At 49.9% G+C, this 22,449-nt stretch overlaps 3 protein-coding genes across 3 annotated transcripts; 1 reads left to right on the forward strand and 2 right to left on the reverse strand.

The window, feature by feature from the left end:
* Positions 1-997: 997 nt before the first annotated feature.
* On the forward strand, positions 998-2,108 carry FSUBG_6946 (aldo keto reductase; the record flags this gene model as incomplete). Its single annotated transcript, XM_036685198.1, has 3 exons — positions 998-1,052; positions 1,113-1,658; positions 1,717-2,108. 3 exons carry the CDS (start codon positions 998-1,000, stop codon positions 2,106-2,108), a joined length of 993 nt encoding a protein of 330 aa, XP_036537549.1.
* Positions 2,109-2,363: 255 nt separating this feature from the next.
* On the reverse strand, positions 2,364-4,892 carry FSUBG_6947 (meiotically up-regulated 71; the record flags this gene model as incomplete). The annotated part of the gene is made up of 1 exon (XM_036685199.1): positions 2,364-4,892. The coding sequence occupies one exon, from the start codon at positions 4,890-4,892 to the stop codon at positions 2,364-2,366; it is 2,529 nt and encodes an 842-aa protein (XP_036537550.1).
* A 2,062-nt stretch (positions 4,893-6,954) lies between these two features.
* On the reverse strand, positions 6,955-8,785 carry FSUBG_6948 (zinc finger MSN2 4; the record flags this gene model as incomplete). Its single annotated transcript, XM_036685200.1, has 2 exons — positions 6,955-8,075; positions 8,311-8,785. 2 exons carry the CDS (start codon positions 8,783-8,785, stop codon positions 6,955-6,957), a joined length of 1,596 nt encoding a protein of 531 aa, XP_036537551.1.
* Positions 8,786-22,449: the final 13,664 nt, after the last annotated feature.

Below are 22,449 nucleotides of genomic sequence, written 5' to 3' on the forward strand. Positions count from 1 at the left end.
CATACCTAGGTAGGTAGGTATAGTAGTGTAAGGGAAGCAGAATGACGACGGTGAGACCAACAAAGCTATCGAGGTCTGAATACCTTCACTTTGACATGTTTAAGCCAATGTTCTCTCCATAGCGGTGAAATCATCATGGATAGGCAAGTAGGAGTCTTTGCTGAATTCTCTAACAGAATCTGTTGGTCAGAAGACATAACACTGTCATATGATCATTCTATGACGGGCGCATTGTGACGAGTTGCAAGACTCCCAAGAGTGGTTCATCTCATACCCGCTGGTACTGACTATTGCGATTTATCGTCTTCCTTGTCTAGTACAATGATAAACGGGACAATTTATCCTAGATGCTCTATTATACCTCCTGATGTTAAACATGGTGTTGCCTGTGTCACTAACGATCCCGGAGAGTCTATTAAAATGCCCCATGGCCTCCCTCATTCGATACCTTGGTCAGTTAATTAAGAAGCTTTCGCGCTTCATGCCTGGAAAACGCGCTCACTACTCGCTACCTGATCACAGTATATACTACGTAGCAGGCCAACAACTCCTAGTGGCTCTTGTATCTCCGAGTCCTGTTCTATACATCCTCCCTTCTTCGGGTCTATGAAATCGCAAACTCCGGACTGCCCTACTAAACACCGGATCTGACTCTCCACTGCCGGCATTTCGCATCCGAATCGTTTTCCTATTTAGGAAACCAATCCAATGCTCCACTGGCTGACTCTACTACCCGCCGGTTTAATTCCGGAATCTGCTCTTACAACCGTGTAAGAGAACCACGATGGCATCATGGAGAAGCAATAGAGTCGAAAAAGAAGGTGGGTTCTAAGAGGAGTAGAATATTTAAATACAGAGATTAGGTAGCTCGAGAGACATTATTTCCTCATCATATCAATTTGCATCACACTGTTCTAAACAACTTCTTCTCCTACAGATAATTCGATCTTCATCTTCCCTATATACCTACATTACTTCCACTTCCATCAAACTCAACATGGTTCGCCAAATCCTCGGCAAGCATGTTGGACCTATCGGCTTTGGTCTCATGGGTACTCATCCCCCTTGATGAACCACAACTTCTTGTTGTTACTATGCTGACCACTCCCAAGGCCTGACTGCGAGCCCTCTACCTGACGCGGATGCTTTCGCCGCCATTCGCACCGCCCTCGACTCGGGTTGTAACTGGCTCAACGGTGGGGAGTTCTATGGACCCCCTGATGCAAACTCACTAGCTCTCATGCGCCGATACCTTGAAAAGTATCCAGAAGATGCTGATCGGATTGTTCTCACCATCAAGGGGGGCCTGGGCCCTAACTACGTGCCTCTCGGGACCAAGGAGAACATTCGCCGCAGTATCGATGATTGCCTCAAAACCCTGGGTCCTGTTGGCCGGATAGCTTCCTTCGAAATCGGCCGCAAGGACCCCAATGTTGACTACGAGGATGACACTCTGGCAGCAATCAGCGAGTATGTCAAGGATGGCAAAATCGACGGCATCTCGTGCAGCGAGCTCAACGCCAACACACTCCGAAGTGCTGCAAAGAAGTTCAAGATTACTGCACTCGAGATTGAGCTTTCTCTATTCACCACGGACCCCCTGACCAATGGCCTCCTCGAGGTTTGTGGCGAACTTGACATCCCAGTTCTTGCTTATTGTAAGTACTCTACTCCAACACCCCAGGAAGTGACATGATCACCGACACAAGATTCTAGCACCCCTCGGGCGAGGTTTCCTCGGAGGACAGATCAAGTCTGTCGAGGATCTTCCAGAGAATGACATGCGTGCCAAGATCCACCCACGCTGGCAAGGCGACAACTTCCGCAAGAATGTCCAGCTGGTTGATGATATCGAAGCCCTTGCAAAGAAGAAGGGATGCACAGTGAGCCAGATCGCCATCAACTGGCTCTTATCTCTCTCTCATCGCCGGGGGATGCCTACGATCGTGCCCATCCCTGGCTCCACCAAGCCTGACCGTATCCGCGAGAACGCGACAACCATCGATCTTACGGAAGAGGACTTGCGCGATATCGACACGCTACTTGCATCTTTCACACCTGCCGGTGATAGATATCCGCCTCAACACATGAAATACGTCAGTGCTTAGGAACAAATATTGCGGAATAGGTTCAGGGTGCGAACTGGAGGCGTCGCAACATCGGGCAGTATTAGCTGTGTATCTTGTAGACCAAATAAACACCATCGTTTCAGCTTCTTGGGCGAGGAGTTACCGCCGAGACTTGGCTTGGCCCAACATCGTTGCCTATTGTCCAAATTTGGGTGTGCATAAGAGGGTATTGGACATAGAAGACATTTCAAGTTGTAAATTTTTGTAAATGCATTCATACAATCAGTGATAGAGTCATGGTCCTCGTATGAAGGTCGTTTCAAACAAGCCAACAATAGCAACACTTTGTCCATCAGACGACCAGATCGACCGGCACGGGATAAGTGCCACTTCGCATGTATCTTCAAGGTTGTTCCATATGGAAACAATTTGAGTCGCATCTGCATACACCAAAGTCAATTTGGTTTGTACCGTTTCTGGCCCATGAGGGTGGAGTTGATGAAGTGATTCCTGCATGATTTTGCACATATCGATCTTCAGAATTTCCAGGGAAGCAGAATGAGGCCTATCAGCATAATAATATGCTGCTGTACTGTAGATTACAGTAGCACTTGTGGTCGTGACGACTGAATGCCACGCTTTCCAGCCTGGAAGCGTGAGCTCAGGCAAGGAACACATCGAAAAACTCGCCTCTTCCATTTTTGAAAGGCCATTGTGAGCGTGCCACTCCACAGCAGCCTGCCGTGGCAGCTCTTCCACTTCAGCAGCAAACATAGGCGGGATACATGTCTCAGGCTCATTCTGTTGACGGAGAGTCAGTGCCTCCCAGTCCGGAAGGGGTTTTCGGGCTGTCTTGTCATCGTTACAAAGCGACATGTAAGCAGGGTTGTATTTCAAGTCCCAAAGATCAGGGCCGTTATCACCGTCCACCTCCTCATCCGGGGATCCGTGTGCTTGCTTCCAAGCATACCCTGCCAGCTGGGCGCTGCGCTGGATTCCAGACGAGTTGGCACGGGGGAAGTAAGCAACTGAGCTTGTCCACCACTGAATTTTCATCTCCTGACCAACTCGCCACAAATGTTGCAGAGATAGAACAATTTGAAGCTCGCGTGACTTCTCAGACGTGGAAGGGAGGACCATTGTTGCCGGAATCAAGGGGATTTGACCGGCAATGGAGATGCACCGAAGACCTGTACGCTGGTCATGAGCTGTCACGGGCACGTCTATCGCCTGACTGTAGGGGCCAATGTTTGCAGGTGCCCAGTATGACCTGGACTGGACATGGAGACCATTGCGGTCCTGTGTCGCTCTAGGTGTAGGAGCAGCTAAGGAGATGGCAATATTCACACCAGCCGGCAGGAGGTCGCCACACGAAATGGTCACTCGTGACGGTGGGTTTGGCTTGGTGAATATCTTGCCGTACTCGCCATTAACCTTAGGAAAGTCCGACATGCGCCTTAAGATGACGATGGTACTTGTGATCTGAGAGAGTTGAACACCGGCCCCTGACGCCAAATCTCTGATCTTCTCTATGACCTGGATGGTTTCATCTTGTATCGACATTTCACCCGTCCCCAGGTCTGGAAGTACGGACCAACGCAGAACCTCGCTATCAGTAGTGAAGGCTCCTGCATCTTGGGGTAGTGACGTCAAACTCCTTGAAATAGCAGAAGCCTTTGCGACTTTGAACTCGTTCATAGGTTGTGGCAGGTCGTCAAATACAGACTTGAAGTGAGGATCGAGGAGACTGGGGATCCGAGCAGCTGGTTTGGCTGCAGCATCACGCTTGTCTTCTAACCGTGCATCACCCAACATTAGCCATGAGCAATCACCTCCTTCACGCACTATCCTACGCCCCTGTTCCGGGACAACAATTCTCTTCTTGAACACGGACGATGGGCCATCCAGGACGATTGTCTCGAATTCACCACCTTCTCCCAGGGCTGCCGCACCTTGAGCAGAGCCAAACTTGCTTAATGCATTTTTGACACGACTCGAGCCTGCTTCGCTTGACACACGTTCCCAGAGATGGTTCTCGTCTAGTCCAGCACTGGCAACTTTGATGATCCGTGCCTCTAGTCCAACATTGGCCATATCGATCAACAACTGGGTATCGGCTGAGATGGCTGCGGATGGGGGTGGTAAGACTGGATACTGCCATAAGTAGGCCAGGGGCACAAGACCTAGGCGCAGTGCTATTGACTCAACACGGGTGCGCTGGTAGGTGGAGAGGATGGCACCGGCGCATACAGCATTAGCCTCTGGATGGCGGGCGATGATGGACTGTAACAAGGGAAGCATGGACTCCGTCTCGTCGCTGTCCTGGGCATTAGCCGTGGCATCGTAGTCCCTCTCATGGCGAACCGCACGCCCAGTGATGGGTAGCCGATATAACGGTAGGCCAGTTGCATCGGCATACAGGGGGAGGACTTCGTGCCCGACTGTTTGGTACATGAAACTATTGAGGTCCGTGTCGGAAGATTCCCCGGAGCCCTGGGCTTCCCGAAGCCCGTCATAATCCCCTGTGGCAGGATCAGGCGGCTGGGGTGCCCAGGTACCCGGATCGATGTGCTGGAAGCCCACGGGAGATGAGAGATCCAAAGGTGCCTGGAGATTGGTCTCTGGTCCAGCCTTGGTGGCGTCTTCCCGACGGAACGGTGATTGTCCGCCTGAAATGGCAGAACTTGAGTCTGGTGCTGGTCCTGGGAACAGGTTGGCAAGAGCCACGATCTGATGGCCGTGCTCGATACAGTGGATCAAGCTGAAAAAGCTATCTTTGCCCCCCGATATAAGAGCAATGACATTGAGCTTTTCAGAAGACATGGTTGATGTAACGGTGGCCGTTGACCAGGCACTGCTCTCTGGAAGTTGTACGCAGTCAGTCAGGCAGCGAATTTAGAAGCTGGGAAATGAGACCTGAAAGATAGTTCTAGCAGTAATTTAGCAATTATTCTAAATACGGGGTGGAAGGCTTGAAGAAAGCCTCTGGCGTACATACTTTTAATTAGGAGCGGACATTTGGTGTGGTGTACGGAGTAGTGTAGCGGAGTTTGGTGGTGAATGGGGATGTGTGTAGTGTAGGTAATAATTGGTGATATTGATAGCGCCAAGCTGATTCATTTTGGTGGTAGACGTTTAGGCTGGTTTCTCTGTGGGCCCCCTGCCCTGGGCTTATAACCATCAAGCTTGACCAGGTAGGAAGGTACTAGGCAAGCTACCTACAGTACCTAGTAAGGTACCTTGGGCATTTTGCGATACTGAAGCTTTTGTTAGCCCGTGAGCTACGTACTACTCCGTGAAAAGGGATGAGAAAGTCGGTTCACCATGTTTCATCTTGGGTTTGGCTGAACTAAAACAAAATAAACAAGTGCCCGGCTGTGCTGTGATCTAATCTAGCAAACCTTTGGTCTACCGAGCCAAGAGCTTATCTTTTCCCCGAGACCTCGACTTGACCAGCCGGATCCAATGCCAATGTTTGGAAACGAAAGGCGTCAGATTGTCAATATTAATTAGCCTGGAAAATGGCAATCCAGTGACATTCAACCGTCAAAGTCCCATCTCATCCCATCTCTATCTCTATCTCATCTCCGGCTCAGGCTCAGGCTCCTCTTTGTATTGGACCTAGTGACTGGGAGTCGACCCGGCAATGAAGATCACCCGAAGACGGTATGTACGAGATGGCAATCCAGGGTCTCTGGTTCAGCACCAAGTTTTAGGTAAACAATGAGGATCCTATGTACAACATTACATACTTCGTACCTACTCACCTCACGTCGCGAGTAAGGTAATCAATCAGTCCCACTGACAGACTGCGCTATCCTGAGATTTTCAACACCACCACCGGCGCCAACACGGACAGCACGGACAGGGTCCTCGTTCCTGAGCGCCCAAGGCGCCACATAAGATCGCCGATCCGAACTGGACTTTTCTATTCCGACCTAGCCTCGACTGAAAGATCCGTCGACAAGTGGTGAACAGACTACAAAGAGACAGGTAGGTCGCAAGCCACCAGCTGGAGATACAGTAGTTACACCAAGGATTCAAGAATGGAATGGAGTCACAGGCAAGCATTGTGTAAATTGTTGATCAATAGACCTAACATCTAAATTGTACATGAATTGTTGTGAGGATGAGCGTCTGTCAATGACTGTGACCGGCACACTCCTGTACTCGACATCTCTAAAATCCAGCAACAGGCAAACGACAGACAAAGAATCAGAGTAAACACAAGAATATGGAAGAAAAAAGACAGACGCCTTCATCTCCCACTGCTCTCAAGTGATACCGTCGTCCCGGCGAGCTTTCAGTTCCAGCTTCCAGCCGCACGGGATGATTACAACGAGTGTAAAGAACGGCAAGCCGCCAAGTTTTTATGGTGGTCGTTGTCGTTGGCAAACTCATCCATCACCATTCTGATGTGAAGTGAGGAGCCGCTCCCAAATGTTCTCAAACCCAAATAATTTTTCCCCTCTCGCGCCAGTTGTGTCCATTGAATAAAGTCACCAGAAACCCAAGTGTAACCAGCTGTGTCGCACGGCTGACCTTGGCGATGCATTGCAATTCTTCAACAAAAACAAAAAACCGATGAAATCAAATGTCCTCCCTAGTGTCGTGATGCGTAGCGAGGCTGTGGATATTGTTGATACAGGTATTGTGACGATGTGTAAATGCATTCATTATCGCTTGCACTCTTTTGTGTGTGAAGACTCCCTTTTACCCAAGGTTGTAACCTAAATGGAAAAAATGTTCCGTGACCCAAATGCCACCGTCAAAATTGAGCGGATGGCCGAAGAAGAAGAAGGTCGTCAGCGTCGTATCGGGCGTATGTCAAGATAATCGACTACCTTTCTTGAGCATTTTGAATGATGTATGATTGATGGACCATTTAGTCAGAGCGCTTGCGCTTCTTCTTGCCCTCATCGATGCCCTCGTCAGACGACATTTCACTTGCACTGCCAGGAATCTCGGAGGCAATCTGAAACAAGACCTTGCCGTAGTTGCTGTAATCTTCGGCCGTGGGAGGGATCATAGAGCCATCATATGCGTGCGAGTCGTCATCAATGAGGTTCATGACGATGGCACCGCTACCATGGGTTCGAGCATGCTGGGCCAGATTGTCGCTTCTGGAGAACTTCTTGCCACACTCATTGCACTCGAAAGGCTTCTCTTGGGTGTGAAGAGAACGGTAGTGGCGCTTGAGGTGTTCCTGGCGACGGAAGCGACGGTTGCACAGATCACAGACGAAGGTCTTTGAAGGGTCCTCGGTAAGGGACTGCTTACGACCGCGGCGGTTGGCGGGAGCAGGGAGAGGAGCAGGGGAACCCTCTGAGCCAGATGAGGCAGCAGAGTCGCTAGCTTCAGCAGCCTGGTTGGAAGACTCCTGAGTGTTGCCAGATTCGGTGGCGGAGGCAGCCATATTCATGACAGGGCCGACGGTGCTCTCCTTGCCGTGAGTCTTCTTGGTACGCTTGTCCTTGTGGCAGTCCTCGGACGCACAGGAGACAGGAGGGCTAGGGTGAGACGGAAACTGGAATGCTTCGTTGTCGTCAAATGAAAGGTCCTCGTCACCGATGAAGCTGCCGTGTCCAAGGGAAACAACTGAGGAGCCAGTGCAAGCCCGGGGCCGGGTGATGTCAGCAGAAGCAGAAGCAGGCTGCTCAGTAAGATTGACGAGGCTGTTGACGAAATCGTCCTCAGACTCGAAATCAGAAAAGTCTTCAAAGGTGGGGAGGCCGTGGGGAACAGCAGGATTAAACTCAAAAGGCTGAGCAGGAATCTTGGGCTCAACCTTGATCTCGTCGAGAGTGAATTCAGGGGCGAGGGTGCTGTTGATGGCACCAGTACCGACGGTCAGATTCCTTGGGTCGCAGAAGTCGACGTCCAAATCCGGTGTAGAGACGGAGCGGGCATAAGGCGCGGGTGAGGGAGACAAAGACGGCGTGGACACAAGGTCGCTGGCGGTGTTGCTAAGAGAGGGAACCTTGCCGAGTTGAGATTGAAGGTACACTATCATGCACAGTTAGTCTCCATCAGGTTATTCCCGTGTTTGCTCCACTGTTCAGGTACTGGGACAGCGCACTGCAGGTCTGCGCCTCAGAAGGTGATTGGGCCGAGATAGCGACAGCCAACGTCAGCACCACCATCTTTCCCGCTACCAAAAATAGGCTCAAGCCCGAACTTGCGGCACAATACCATTGTGCGATCCGGGTAATTGGAGGCTTTCAGATAAAAATAAACTTACCAGGTGTCATTGGGGGAGATCCGCAGTTGGACCAGTCGAGCACTGCGGTATCAACAGGCTCGAGAGCCTCCTTGAAGCCATCGATGCCATCCAGCCCAGAAAACATGGGGTTCATCGGGGTCTGGAGCACCTCGCAGGCGCTTGGGCTGCCAATGGTACTGCCAGATGTTGACAGGGGCGGTGTCGAAGGGAAATACGAGTTCTCGTACAGCTCATTCTCCAACAGAATGGCAGGCTTATGCGACATGGGCTGTGGCGAGGCAGTAGGAGTCATGACTGTTGGGCCATTGCTGTACAGAGTGGGGGGCTGAGAGTTGCTAGCTGAGCTGGGCCGCGAGTAAACTGGAGTTGAGGGCAGTGTAGGAACCATGGGATACATGTGCATTTGTTGCTGGGCAAAGTGTTGTCGCATATCATGCTTGGACTCAGGGTTGTAGAAATAGAAGGGAGCTTGGCCGACGGCCTGGGGCATCATTGTGGAATCCATTTCTATACGAGACTATCGTGTTAGCCACATATCCATTGTCTGGTATTTGCAGGATTCCACAAACCTTTAGAGTTGGCTGTGGTGTTAGCGGGCTGGATAGTTTAGATATTAAGTTGGTATTGGTGTATGTATAGTTTGCTTGACTGGCAATCGGCCTAATGAAGGTGCAGTGTTCGGTTCTTTTGTGGTGTTCCAAAGAGTGGACGACGAGTTGAGACTCGGTATTAGGTGCGTGAATTGGGGACGTTCTTGTTGTACATGTAAGGTCTCAAGTCTAGTCCAAGGAAGTTGAAGCAAGAGCAAGAGATTTATCAAGTATATCGAGAGTGCCGCAAGAGGTGGTTATAATGAATGTGAGGGACTCTCGAGGAACGAGGATATCCAGCAAATAAGAACGATTCACAAAAGAAGGAAGAACCTGGTATAAAAGAGAAGAGAGTATTACAGAGATCCGACGCGGCTGTCGATCATACCTTTCGATGAGGAGGGAAACGAAGGATGGACAAGCACGGGGACGTGGAGTGATAAGTACTGACGACGAGACCTGGCGTATTCACACCAGATGTGCTTGATAGGCAGTCAGTTAGAAAACCCTCCATGTCGTGTCTCAATCACCAAGCCAGGGTCAGAGAGCTGTGGATCATGATCCACCACCACCACATCCCATTCTCTGGATCCACCACCCTCACTCTCTGGTTCACAGGCCTGTCACTCGCAATCTGTCCCACGCCCATACACGCCCTCAAGGGCCCAGCGGCGGACCAGACGGCAGAGTGCCCCCAGGCCCCTGTCAAAGCACCCAAGTCATGTCTGGGGCAAGGGAAACATGAGGTGCGGGCCTGGGCGTCCCTGGTCTTCTTCAACTTAAGCCCATGGGCATACTAAGCATGGCAGTCGTCCGCCAGTCTTGCCAGTACGGGCCATGGGGGCCACGGCTCCCCATCCACACCACTATGGCGCAGCCACTGGCTTTTCTAATTCTGGACGGTATCGGCTGGGAACCTCGAGCCTATCCGTCGCCGGATGGCCCGCCGCGGTATGAGAGTAGTCCCCCGAAGCCTATCCAGTCCCAACTTTGTACACCAATGCAACAACCCATGCGCCGACTGAATAACGAGCTCGGCCATAAAGTAGTGGATAAGGTATGGATGTTCATGTGGATGCTTGTTTGTATGGAAGGATGGGATGGCACGAAAAGCCAAAAGCTTGCAATAGAGGGTCCTCGGTCGCTTGTGCAAGACGTGTGCGAGTGTGCACAAGTCCCATGTCTCATGTCTCATGTCTGGTGTCTCGTTCTTCTGTAGGCTGTCATATTTTTCCCTTTTTCACTAGGTATTTGTTGGTTGGCTTGCGTACGCGCTTGGTGTGTGATGTGTGTGTGTTCATCACCCACAAACCCGAGTCCAGCACAGCATAATCCATCCAGCCCTCCGACGAACGGAATGAATACCACAGCCGCCATTAATGATGAGCACATCGCAATGCACATTTCTCCCATCCCTCGCCTTATCCCTTCCATTTGTTTGGGCTCCCATCAACCAGTGGGTCTCGAGGATGACAGACGCGCCGCGAGTTGTGCGATGACCCTAGACAAAGTGCGCGCCATCACTCGCCTTGAGCGGCCTCTCTACCCCCAGGTGGCACGCAAACCGCAAACCGCGTCACAGAAACTGCATAATCCCGTTCACTGATAGGATAGTGCCTTGGCGAGTCGCCATGCATCGAGGTGCATTAGACTCACCGCGCCTCGTTGTGACAGAATAATAAATAACTTGTATGCTAAGTTCATAGTGAGGATTGGGCACGTCCATAATGGGTCCTGACCGTGCACAACTCCAAAACTGGCCACTCGGAACAACGTTGTGCACCTCCTCATGTCCATTTTTGCCATTGCACAGTCGACGGCGCCGATATGCACGCTTCCATTCGCCGGGCTATGTTGTATCACCTCCACCCGATGCATCTCTGGATGTGCTACGGAATATGTATGCAAGGTACAGACGACGCTTGCTTCATTTCCAGACCTGTTAGGTTGGCTGATCACCTCGACGCGGGCTCTGGCAGACTATACTCGACTCTGTGGAGCATTCGACGTCACCAATCCCATCAAAGCAGCCGTCGCTGTTTCGTACTGGTAAGATAGGTACAGTAGTCCGATGTTAGAAGGAGCAGCCTTTGGTGACGACTGGCCGCTACGGTCTCTGGTTGGACACAAGCTCGTGAGTATAGATGACGATATGGAACGGCAAGCCTCTTTGGTGGACAGATTCGTCTTTGAAACAATGAGTGAAAGCCAAACCTTTGATGACACAATAGGTAGGAAGATCTTAAGTGGAAACGTACGCCTGATTAATGTTTGGTCAAACTAATCCATTGCCGTTTTGCAGTTTTTTGTCCGAGATCCAAGTTTCTGTCTGATATGATTGTTTAAGGCATTGCGAGGCATCTTTTTCTCTCTACAGTACAGTAGTAACCTCGTCTTGCGTATCATTTCGCAAGTCTTGCTTGACTCGCATATGCACAGCGATACTGTGACAGCTCGTTGTCAGTATGTAAAGATACCCATCTCGGGCAAAGTCCATTCTCGAGTCAAGTGTTTGAGGACGAGCCAAGCTACCAGCTCAATATAGAATTGATGCCACGAAACTGGCCCGCGCTGTACCCAAAAGTGTTATTGGTGCCCAGAATGGCAGAATAGGTACCTAGGCTACGCTAGGTTAGGTAGTAGTCAATACCTGGCTTGGGGAGGCCGCACAGCCCCGCTGAGATGAGAATTAATTTTATGCGGCAAGCCCGGTTGCGCTCTTAGACGTCTCATCGCCCAATATCTTTCTGCATACTGCTACCCAGGGACTCATGCATTACCTATTAGGTAGGTACATACGACTCACTAATGCAACTTAGCATCTCGTACCTGAACTGAGCTGAACTTACATTATTATCTGCAACACCAGCAGCATACATACATGACCCAGCATGTTGGCGCTGCGCGCGCCAGTTGAGTTGTGGATGAGAACGTACGTAGTGGGCGATCTATTGCGTATAGCGTATGACGATGGGCGACAGCTAAGGCACCTTAGTAGGTAAGCTGAAGCTGCATTGCGTAAGTGCTATGCCGTTTAGATACCAGTAACGTCGCCTGCTGCACTGCAGGCACAGGCTTTTCCGTCCCTTCGAATTAGATGCGTTACGTTGTGCGGGACACAGCTGTATTTATCCATGCTTAGTCGAAGATACTGATCGTTGGCCATTGTTCCACGAAGCTTCTCCCCATTACGCTGCCGGGGATATCTACTATTGAAGGGTTCAATGTCATTGCTTCGGTCATACGATCGTCAACTACCTAGGTAGAAACCTACCCTTACCTAAGGTAAGTAATATTTGGTATCTGCCTTCCCAGAGGATAAAGTAAATTTTGACATGTTCATCATTTCATCAAACAAGGATAGGGTACCTAAGGAGGTAAGCATGACCCAGCCAGCCGTCCTTTGTAGTGATAGGCTGTCAATTTGGTCAAAGGGTCCAATGGAAGCAGCGACGGCTTCTAAATGTAACGTCAGAGAAGCATCCCAGCTTCCAAGTCCCAAGATAAGGGCCAGTCGGTACCCAGACTGTCAGATCCTACCCAGCAAACGCAAAGTCCTGGATGTCCACATCGTCCATCTCATCCCGTCACAGCGCACATACCTTACAATACATGACCCTGGAGACTGACGTCCGGCCCCCAACCCGACCAATTGTCAACAACTTCCCGTCTCTTCTTGGGAAGGTTCTATGCGATCGAGTCTTGGCTTCTTCACTTGCTTCGTCCCGCCTGGCCTGGGCGTTCAAATGCGCCTGTTCGCTGTCTGGACCTTGCCCAGGCTGCCCCCATTACTCCAGTTAGTTAGTTGTCTCTTCAACCTCTATTCGTACGTACCTAGGGGAGGAAAGAAAACACAGGCCCTTGACCCTAAGCAATAAAAATATTTAGGTAAATCTAGCCTAAGCTTAGGAGGTTCTTTGCTAAGTTTATTTTAATACCCTATATCTAGGTCCGGTGTTTTCTTGCTTCCCATGGCGTACCTACAGTCCAGCTCAATGCCCCAATCATTTACGGTCCAGGAGCACCATGATCCTCTAAATACGCCACAGATTCAGCTCCCCAGCTCTCTCAACCGCCATGGGCGCACGACCGAGCCAGTGCACGTTGGGTAGTGCAGCTCGGTCATCTGTGCCATACCGCAATAGGCTGTTGGCAATGACATCGAGTCAAGCAACTTCATATCAGTAACAACAGTCACAATGGCACCACACTCATGCTCGTTGTAAATGTGATGGTCAAAGAGCCAAAATTGACTCGTCTAGAGCGGTGCCTTCTTGTTCCAGCTCGCTGGATATCGTTCGTCTCACCATTGCGCCCACAGCGAGTCAGAATAGGTACAGTATCAGATCAGGCAGGCCACATGGTGAAAACCGCTCAGATCGAGATCTGCACTAACACGGGCTTCTAATATGGTGTTCGGGAACTATGGTTTCGATTCCCTGCTGCAGTCCGACAGTCTCTCTCATGCCAAAGCGTCTGTCATCCCAACTTTGACCTCATCTTAAGGGTTCGCCCTCAATGCTCATGGCATCTACATGAAACGATGAATGGCCGCCTCTTCCCGCAAGACGAGCATCTGCACAGCAGCAAAAGATCCATTAAGATCATATGAATCTTCAACGGGAAGCCGGGGCCAGGGTCCCTTTTCCCGTCGGTATCCAAATCGAATGAGAGAAATCTCGCCTAAATAATGTCTTACATACTTCACCTCGAATGTGAAAAGGGCAGTAATTTGAGCTCTCCAGCAAACCAAACACCAAGCGACTGCTATGGCAGAAAGCATCCTGTTAGTACATACGTATATGGTTTCCAATACTCTGGGACACCTGGCACCGGACAGAAATGTCCCCGAATTGTTACAGACTGCAACCGGAGCAATTACCATGTTGCTTATGAGGCTCCATAACCACAGGTCAATGTACAATACCATGCGATGAACCGCCCCAGAATCCGGCTTCTATCTAGCCTCGGTCGGAAGCTCGACGTTCCAGAAGGTCCCAAGCCTCCGGTGCGGAACGCTTCAATCGTCAAACTTATCTTGGGCAGGTGAAACACTTCTGTGATCAATATGTATGACACGCGATTCATGAGTGGAATCCAGCACAAACTCGTTCTTAGCATTGACAATAGCTCGTGATATGTCCCCCAAGCTTGTCTCGCCTTCTTACGGCTTCCGTTGGATGTCTCTGATACGAATGTTTCTACCCGTGTTTCCGCCTCACTATCAAAAACTCAACCATGGTTTGGCCCACTATACTCGATCATCTCCTCGTAGGACGCGACGTTACGGACCAGCGTATGGACTAGACGGAGTAGTGGATAACTAATAATCTCCAACCATGCCTATTATGAACGGCACGACCGAATTGTGACCGTCCGCCGATGCCAGGCTAGAGCTTCGGGTTGTGTCCCATTGGTCAACATAAGGGTATCCTCAAACCTGAAACCCTAGTTGATGCACAAAGTCGCTGTGCCTGACTGTGGTGCTATGCTTTGGGGTTGCATTAGCCAGGGACAGTTCATACGAGGATGCTATTATATGGAATAGTGCATGGGTCACTTGCTCAAATAAGCGCATTGGACGCATCCCCACGCACAATCGAGGCACAAATCGACTTCTCATTTCCTGATGCAAGCCACATATGCACAAGCACCTGAGCTCGCACATGCACATGCACAGGAGGATCCATATACTCGATCCATATCCTGATGTTTTAGCCCAAAGATGGATCTTGTGTCCTAAGGTCAGTACTTGTGCGTGCTTATGCATACGAGCGCCCGCTCGATGTACGTCCATCGGTATAGAAACCTTCTCACACGTCTCAATGAAGTATTCTCTGGAAAGACGCTTACCCATGCCAGATTCCTGAAGATCTTCACCACTGAATCCGTCATTATCTTTCTGCCGATTCTGAGCCGCCACAGACTTTAGGCTATGATCGTATGCATTTGTTTCGTTTGATCAATTCCTCCAGGTGCCTCCGACAGTACTTGAGGTTCACATCATTCCCCCAATGTTTAAACCGACCTTCACATCCTTCCTCCCAGGTAGTAGTCATCCATCAAAATGGCCTCCAACAGCCGGGCCACTAACGATTCTGGGGTGCCTGCTGGGTCCTCAAGCATCCGTTGACAGGCTGGGTCAGCTCTTGTGGGTGAGTTCGTGTCGCTAGTAGGGCGACCCCCTCGTTGGCCCATCTGCCCATGTCAACATATTGGTGGCAACTCTTGGTACCTTGCATGACAACGTTCCAATCTGATGCAGAAACATAAGGCAGGGCTTTCCCCCAAGCGACCGCCATCGTCATGCAGGAACAAGAACAAGAAAAGCCAATTGTGGCCGTCACACAAACTTGCAAGCCGTTTTGATAGAGTGCATGGCTTTGTGCCGCGAATAAACATATTCAGACCTCTCAGATTGCAAAAGAAGAAGGTCCTGTCCTTGCCTAAAAGGTGGACGGCGCATCACATATTTCTAGATCACATTGAAATATAGCTCACTAAGGTACCTAGAAAGAGATCACCAACTACGTCGACTAGCTGTGTACAAGACAGCAAAACTGACAGGGTCTATTCCAACGTCGCTGTTCATGGTTTCTGGCCCAGCCGAAAAGATTTCCCAGCGCATCATTGTGGCCTATCTTAAGCGATGACCCCAGAAATGCAAACAGCATTCACCATTGGCCACTTGCAAACATGATACCAGTGGCAAGCGACTACTCGATTGCGTTGACTATGTTGAAGAGTTTTGGGCTATTGGGCCGCCCGTCAGTCTACGACCTGTGTACCTACCTATGTAGTATGTATACTCGCTCGGGTTATCAGCTCCACTGATCCTCTTTATGGGTCTTTGCAGACTCTCTTCACCTCGCAGGTCTCTGCAAGAACGTGCTCTGAAGCTATCGACACCGCCGTCGTGCAGAGACCACAGGATGGCACAGGCCCTGAACATTGAGGGCATCGACAGTCCATCGTCTTGCTAGTGGCAGGCTCTGGTCTCGCGGAGCCGGGTGTCGACATCCTGGTGCAGCAGCGGGTGTGCAGTGCAAGCTTGGCCGAGTTGGATATGTATCAGTGGGAGCTAACCACTTTTGAGAGCGAGGCAAAAGAGAGGATCCGGCGTGTTGGATTCGTTTTGTTCCGCAGCCACCAACTACGCCTAACCACCCCAGACTGTAGGCAATCTGAATCCGTGTCCGCGGCTGCCAGGGCTTGCGAGAGAAGTTCTCGCATTGGGAATCCCAAATGCCTTTCCGCCGTGGCACAATATTCCTGAATATGTATTTCTTCAATTGGCAAAACTATCCATCGATATCCGTTTAGCGAAGTGGGCGTTTTCAGGTGTGCAATCAATTCTCACAATGAAACCTCTCGACTCATCTGTCGGTACCATCATGACGTCCCGGCACAGCGTCTCTGGGAGGCGAGTTGCTTGGCTTCACCTGGGCCTGGCTAGCCTGGGTCAATCGTACCGTCTAACTATGTAGGAGTAAATGGGACCCTGATGGGCGGTCGAACAAGGGGTGTCCCCGGTGGTCCCACTCAGTCAGGGTGTCCCCTGTTTCGAGATGGACTGGCAGGACTCGTTGGAGATTTGACAACGGCCCGGATAGGTAGCCGTGTGGCCAACCAGTCTGGTTGATAAGGTCCCCGGGGACTTAGGCTGTAATAATCCCTGTCCTCCGGCCTTTGGGACGCTCCCCGGATTTCAGCCCGGCCAAATACAGTCTCGAACGAATCAATATGCTGGTTGTTCAGCCCGGACCCTTCCTACTGGCATGATTCTGGAAGATCGCCTCTCTGGACTCAGATTGTTCACATACAGACAGTGCCTGACTTAGTTTGGTGCTAGCCAGTCCCAAAGAGTGTCGTCGTCCCGTGTTACTTGACCGGAGTCAAATTCATAGTTCAGCTTGATGAGATGAAAATCATGAGTTGATGCTAGTGGCTAGGTACGTGTGAACGACCCGTCCAAGCCATCTATCTCATGGTTCTCGTCTTTGCTAAAAAGTGGTGTCGCCGTGGCAAATCACTTGGGCTGGCAGACATTCGGTGTGAGACGATGCCTGAATTATCAGAGGATAATAAGAGAATGGCAGATACTGATCAACAACGTTTGTCTTACGTCCCCAGCCAGGCCCAGGACACCCGGCAATCCAATGCGTTCATGCACCCAGCATGAGCATTAGTGGGGTTACCTTGTCACACCCACACCCGCATCTCTTCAAAATCAGAGTCGCAGACTGGCCTTCGGTTGGAGAGATGGCTGGCTAGACTCGTGGTGCAAGATCGGACGTGCCTGACTGGTTGTGATAGTTACATATGGACGATTCGATTTGGCTGTTCCATCTCTAAAAGTCGATATGAAAATGGATGGCCCACTCAACCGCGAGTCATCTCAAGAGCGTGATACCACAGAGATAAAATGAGACCGTCTGTGTGGAGGACTGGAGAAACTTCAAAATCAGCTGGTGGCCGGGGTACCCTTGTCTGGATAATAACCGGAGCCAACACTAATAATACTTACCTTGTCCAAGACGACTGGCTATTCCGCCGACCATGTCCTTGGGACTTCTCGAAGGTTTCACATCGCACCCCAGCATCGCGCAGGATCACACCTCGACGCTGGAGAAGATGAACTGGTTCGGATTGAGTTCCTATCAATCCATGTTGACGATCTACGACGGTATGGAGCGGGAGGTCAAGAGCCTCGGTCCATCCGAGTCAAGCAAGTTTCTTTTGTGGTTTGTGATGCAAGACATTGTGCATTGCTGTTGATGGAGCATCTTGAGCTTCACCATCAAGCACAATCCACCTCATGGCAATAGATCCTCCCGGCGCACATAAGTGCATACGTGTGACACGGGCGAGACACGGATACAGAGGCCAAAACGAAACAGCGATTCTGCCTCAACCGTGTCCAGCAAGCGTTTGGTACATATTTGGTACAACAGTCTACAATGCTAGTACGGCCTGTCAATGTGAGTAGTCTGGTGGCCTTTCCGCCAACCTTATCAACCGACACCGCACGGTCTTGGACATACCCTCGATGAAAGCTCCCAACCTACCAACCCACGTGGAAGAACAAACCTGAGATGCTGTCGGGGTCAAGGCTCCGTGCGTGACTTGAATCTACTGCGATGAATTGAACGTGATGGAATACGTATGAGACGCTCGGTATGGATCGCGAGAGGTTGAATTGCCTAGCTACTAGTTACTACAAGTCAAACAGCCTCACTTTGTTGGACTGTAATTTGATGTTGCACCTGCAGAGGGTCCCCAATTTCGCATCGTTATGGTTGATAACCCAAACGAACGCGACGCTCGACTACCTACTAACTAACTAATGCATTAGTGTGCAGCAATCACTGAATACATACATACCTCGCGCAAGAGGCAATGGTTTAGCTTGCGATGTGATGTACGTACATACATACAGTACTGTACTGCGTTGCAATGATCAGCAACGATAAAGAAGAAGTAAATTTTTCAAGGATGTGAGAAGATGGGAACAGATCCCGGTGGCATCTCTTTTCATGTGACAACTACCGACAATCGGAAGGGGAGAAAAGAAAAGAAAAGAAAAGAAAAGAAAAGAAAAAACTCAACGGCTGGTGGTATCACGATCAAGGATTGATTGACCGTACCGCCATAGCCTAGCCCGCAAGCATGGCATGGCATGGCATGGGAAAAAGCAAAGCAAAGCAAAGAGAAACGGGTCGTCACCTCATTCCAAAGCCTTTTGCGTTTGCCTCTTGCCTCTGTCTGTCTGTCTGTCTCTATCTGTACATGCCGTACGTCCCTCTTCTCTCATTCTCCATTCTCACTTCTCACTTCTCACACCGCATGGAAGGGCAGTGTCTGTCTCAGGTATGGGTGTAGCTGGAGTTATCCGTGGGTGGAAGATTGATTGCCTTGCCTCTAGGTCTGGGTCTGAGTCTGAGTCTGAGCCCGTCCGTCCGTCCATCCGTCCCACCCCTGGCGAGCAAGCATATGAATCTAGGATTCTTTCTTTCTTATTATGCGTCTATGCGTTGATGGCTCGCCTCTGTCAGAGTCAGACCTAGCTAGTAGTCAATAGGTGCCTGTGCGTAACGGGTCTTTACGAACGTTGTTTATGCCTTTGCCTGGTTCTCTGAGACGAAGCGGAGGCTCGATACGACGGTGCAATTCAAATCAAGTCTGGCGAAACCCGAATATTTCAAAATAGCATGACGACTTGGGGATATTCGCGGACGAACCATACCAGTCTCGGGATAAGATGGCAAACTCTTTAGTTATCGTTTGTCACTGATGGACATTGGATGCGCAACGGCAGCTCCGGGCCAACCCGTCCGCCGTATGAGGTGCGGTCCGCAAGAGTCTGAGTCTGAGGGCAACGGCTCAATGCCCAGACTAAGTTTAATGATGCCGATGGATGAGATGGTGTGTCATTTCGGCATACGGATAGCAGTCTATCAGTAATGATTACGAGCGAGCTACAGCACAGATACAGATACAGATACAGATACAGACACAGAGTAATAATTACCAATTCATAAACTTTGTACCCCCACTCCATGGTTGGTTGGAAGGATTCCCATTCAGTTATGGCTTCACCATGTTTGCCTACCGAGGACTGATCGGCTAATTATGTATTTGCTTTGTCTTGTCATATCCTACCTATCTGATCTTATCCTATCCTGTCATGTTCTGCTTGCGCTGCTCTGTCGTCGTGTCCTCGTTCGTTGTCTCTTTTGCCTCAACCTTTTTGCTTTTTACTCTCTCATTTCTGTGGCCTCTTTTCCACCATCTAACCATTTTCAGTATTCTTTTCTTTTCTTTTCTTGTCGCTATTTCACAGCATGTCATCATATGATGTGATACATTACATGTGACTGACTTATGCGAGGACCATTTGCAATTCCCATGGTTATGCACCTTGGACCTCTGATGGTCCATGATGAGGGTCCTATCATGCATGTCCCGACCAACAAGTCCTACCTGGATGAAGCGGTCACGGATCACGGACTGTGTCTAATAATGCATGTCGCATGCCCGGAGAATGTCAGTTTTTGGCCTCGCCCTTAACAGTATGTACAGGCTGAGGGGCAAGCAACGCAACACGACACGAGGCCGAGACAAAGGTTTAGATTTGCTCAGCTGAATATGAAACGATCGAGCCAATGACGAGGGGACAAAAAAGCGTTGGAGATATCCGAGTGGATGTCTGATCTGAAACATTTCGAATAAGTGAGAGTGTTTGACGTCAAATACTCGAATTCAGGACATAAAACAGACGTATCAATGATGCAAGTTGAGGTTTTCAACATCAACTTTTGCATGCCTCCCACAGCTTGCACGACATTTCGAGCTTTGTCGACTCGTTAGCCCATGAGCGAACTGACTTGAATCTACCAGGCCAAACAGCCCTTCGTCTTAATACATGCTTGGTTTCATAACCTGCAGGCAAGGCAACCACAGGCAGTTAGCTGGCTTCGGAGTGCTCTGTGGGGTTGTTAGGGCATAGGCATGCAGGATTCGAGAAGTGGTGAGGCCGATATGCGAGTTTGGGTGGGGAATCGACTGTCTCTCACTGCGGGATAATCAGTAGGAGAGAGGAGTATCCCCGAATGGCCTCATGTGGCGGCGAGGCACGGAAAGAGAAGCAAGGGATCACGGTGAATCGATTGGGATCCAATGAGTGCGAGGAGGGGGAGGGGTTGCGTATGTATGTACGTACCGTCGGGAATGCTTATACCTCCACCAAACGTGACGTGCGTAGAATGGCGGTCACTTGTGATATATGCGAGGGATAACATAAAAGGTCTTTGGAAAAAAGGGTTTCACAGAGGACTTTGGGATGCTGATTGGGTGTTGGCTTTCTTTGGTGACAGGTCGTGGATCAGATTTTGGACCTGCATCTACGAGGGCAGCATTTGCAGACGCATAATGGAGTTGGCATATAGGGTATGTACCTATCTACCATGGACTGGAATTAATCATCTATCTATCTAGGTATTGTATGCATCTGATGGCTCAAGTGTAGGATGAGTGTGGTTCTGCCCTTTGCTCTTTGTCCTTTGTTTTGCTTTTCTCTAATTATACAAATCTTTTCTGGCTCTTTTGCACTCATAATTCTTTGCTTATTTGTCTTGCCCGTGAGCTTAGACTCGGCCTATTTTATAGCACATATATGTAACTACCTGGTAGGTAGGTAAGTGTGTACTTTATATTTAGTTTTTCAAGGGAAGCAGAGTTTATGTCGATGTGGGAGTTTTGCTGATTTTGTCCCTTTCCTCGGCAACTTTCTTCTTTTATTACCCCCCATTTGCTGGGTGGTCAAAATGTCGGTGACTCGATTGCCTGCCATCGGTGTGGGTGGTGCAGGTAGTGCGATGATTTCTAAATGGAGGGTGTAGGGTACTTGACTTTGACAGAGGAGCGACCTATACCATTCCAGCAAGTTCCGTGGCAGAGGAAGGGATGGTATGGAGGCTTATATGCGAGTGATGAACGGTGCCAAAGATGATGCAAGGGCTGATCTGCGACATGGCTTACACGTGTATGTCTTGGATCTGGTCTGGATATAGAGTGGTTGTGGTTGTGACTGTACGTACGCTTTATGCGAGGGCGCGCATTTTAGAGTGCTGTGTGAGACAAAAGATCTAGCCCTAACATGCCAGTAGATTGACGATTGATTCTGATTGAGTGATGGTGATTTAGACTTCAGCAAGGGATGTTTCGTTGCATGCCGTTGCAAGGATCGAGATCAGTCCGAGACTAGTCCAGATGGCCCTCAATCAGGTTGCGCAGCTTGTATTTCAAGTATTCGCCTAGTTTGATGTGTGCGGGAGATATTGTCCTACTTATCTGAAACAAAGAGCTCTTATTATGTATGACAATTGTACGGTACAAGTTGAGTTCGGGCGGACACTGAGGATAGGTACAACGTTGTCATCACGATCTTGAAATCGCGGAGTGTCGCATACTGGGAACGGATCATGGTAGGATTTCAGGTGTAAGCTTGACGATCACAGACAACTTCCATTATTAATTGTTCGGTATCAAGAACTCGGCGAGTACGAAAAGCTACTTGTCATTAGCATATAACCCTAGAAATAGTAAGGACTTTGATACGTATACCATGCTGATCCATACAAGGCTATTGAGAAAATTAACGAGGTTCTCGAACCAAGCAACGCTGAGCCCGTCCGTATATCACCCAGACAGACTCTTTATCTACGAGTGTCAAGTGGTGGTGAGTGATATCAGCTCATGGACCGGGCGCCACCGCGGTATAGGGTAACCAAACCATTCAAAACCGGTGCCGGGGTCCCGTGGCGCCACACGGGCCGGGCCAGCCAGCCCAGCCACCCGATTTCCCAGCCACCCGGCAACACGGAATTGGGTACTAGGTACTCTACGGATAATATCCCAATATCTACAAGAAACGCTCCCAACCTCCCAAGGGATCATCCTCGGGGCCAATTGCTATTACGCGGCGCCCAAGAAGAAACCGGAAAACGGTGAGCGTTGAATTTTCCAATGCCAAGCGTGTGACGTGACGTGTCTTGTCTTGTCTTTG

Source organism: Fusarium subglutinans (genome assembly GCF_013396075.1).
Source record: "Fusarium subglutinans strain NRRL 66333 chromosome Unknown NRRL66333_c0000081, whole genome shotgun sequence".
In the NCBI taxonomy this organism is placed as follows: domain Eukaryota; kingdom Fungi; phylum Ascomycota; class Sordariomycetes; order Hypocreales; family Nectriaceae; genus Fusarium; species Fusarium subglutinans.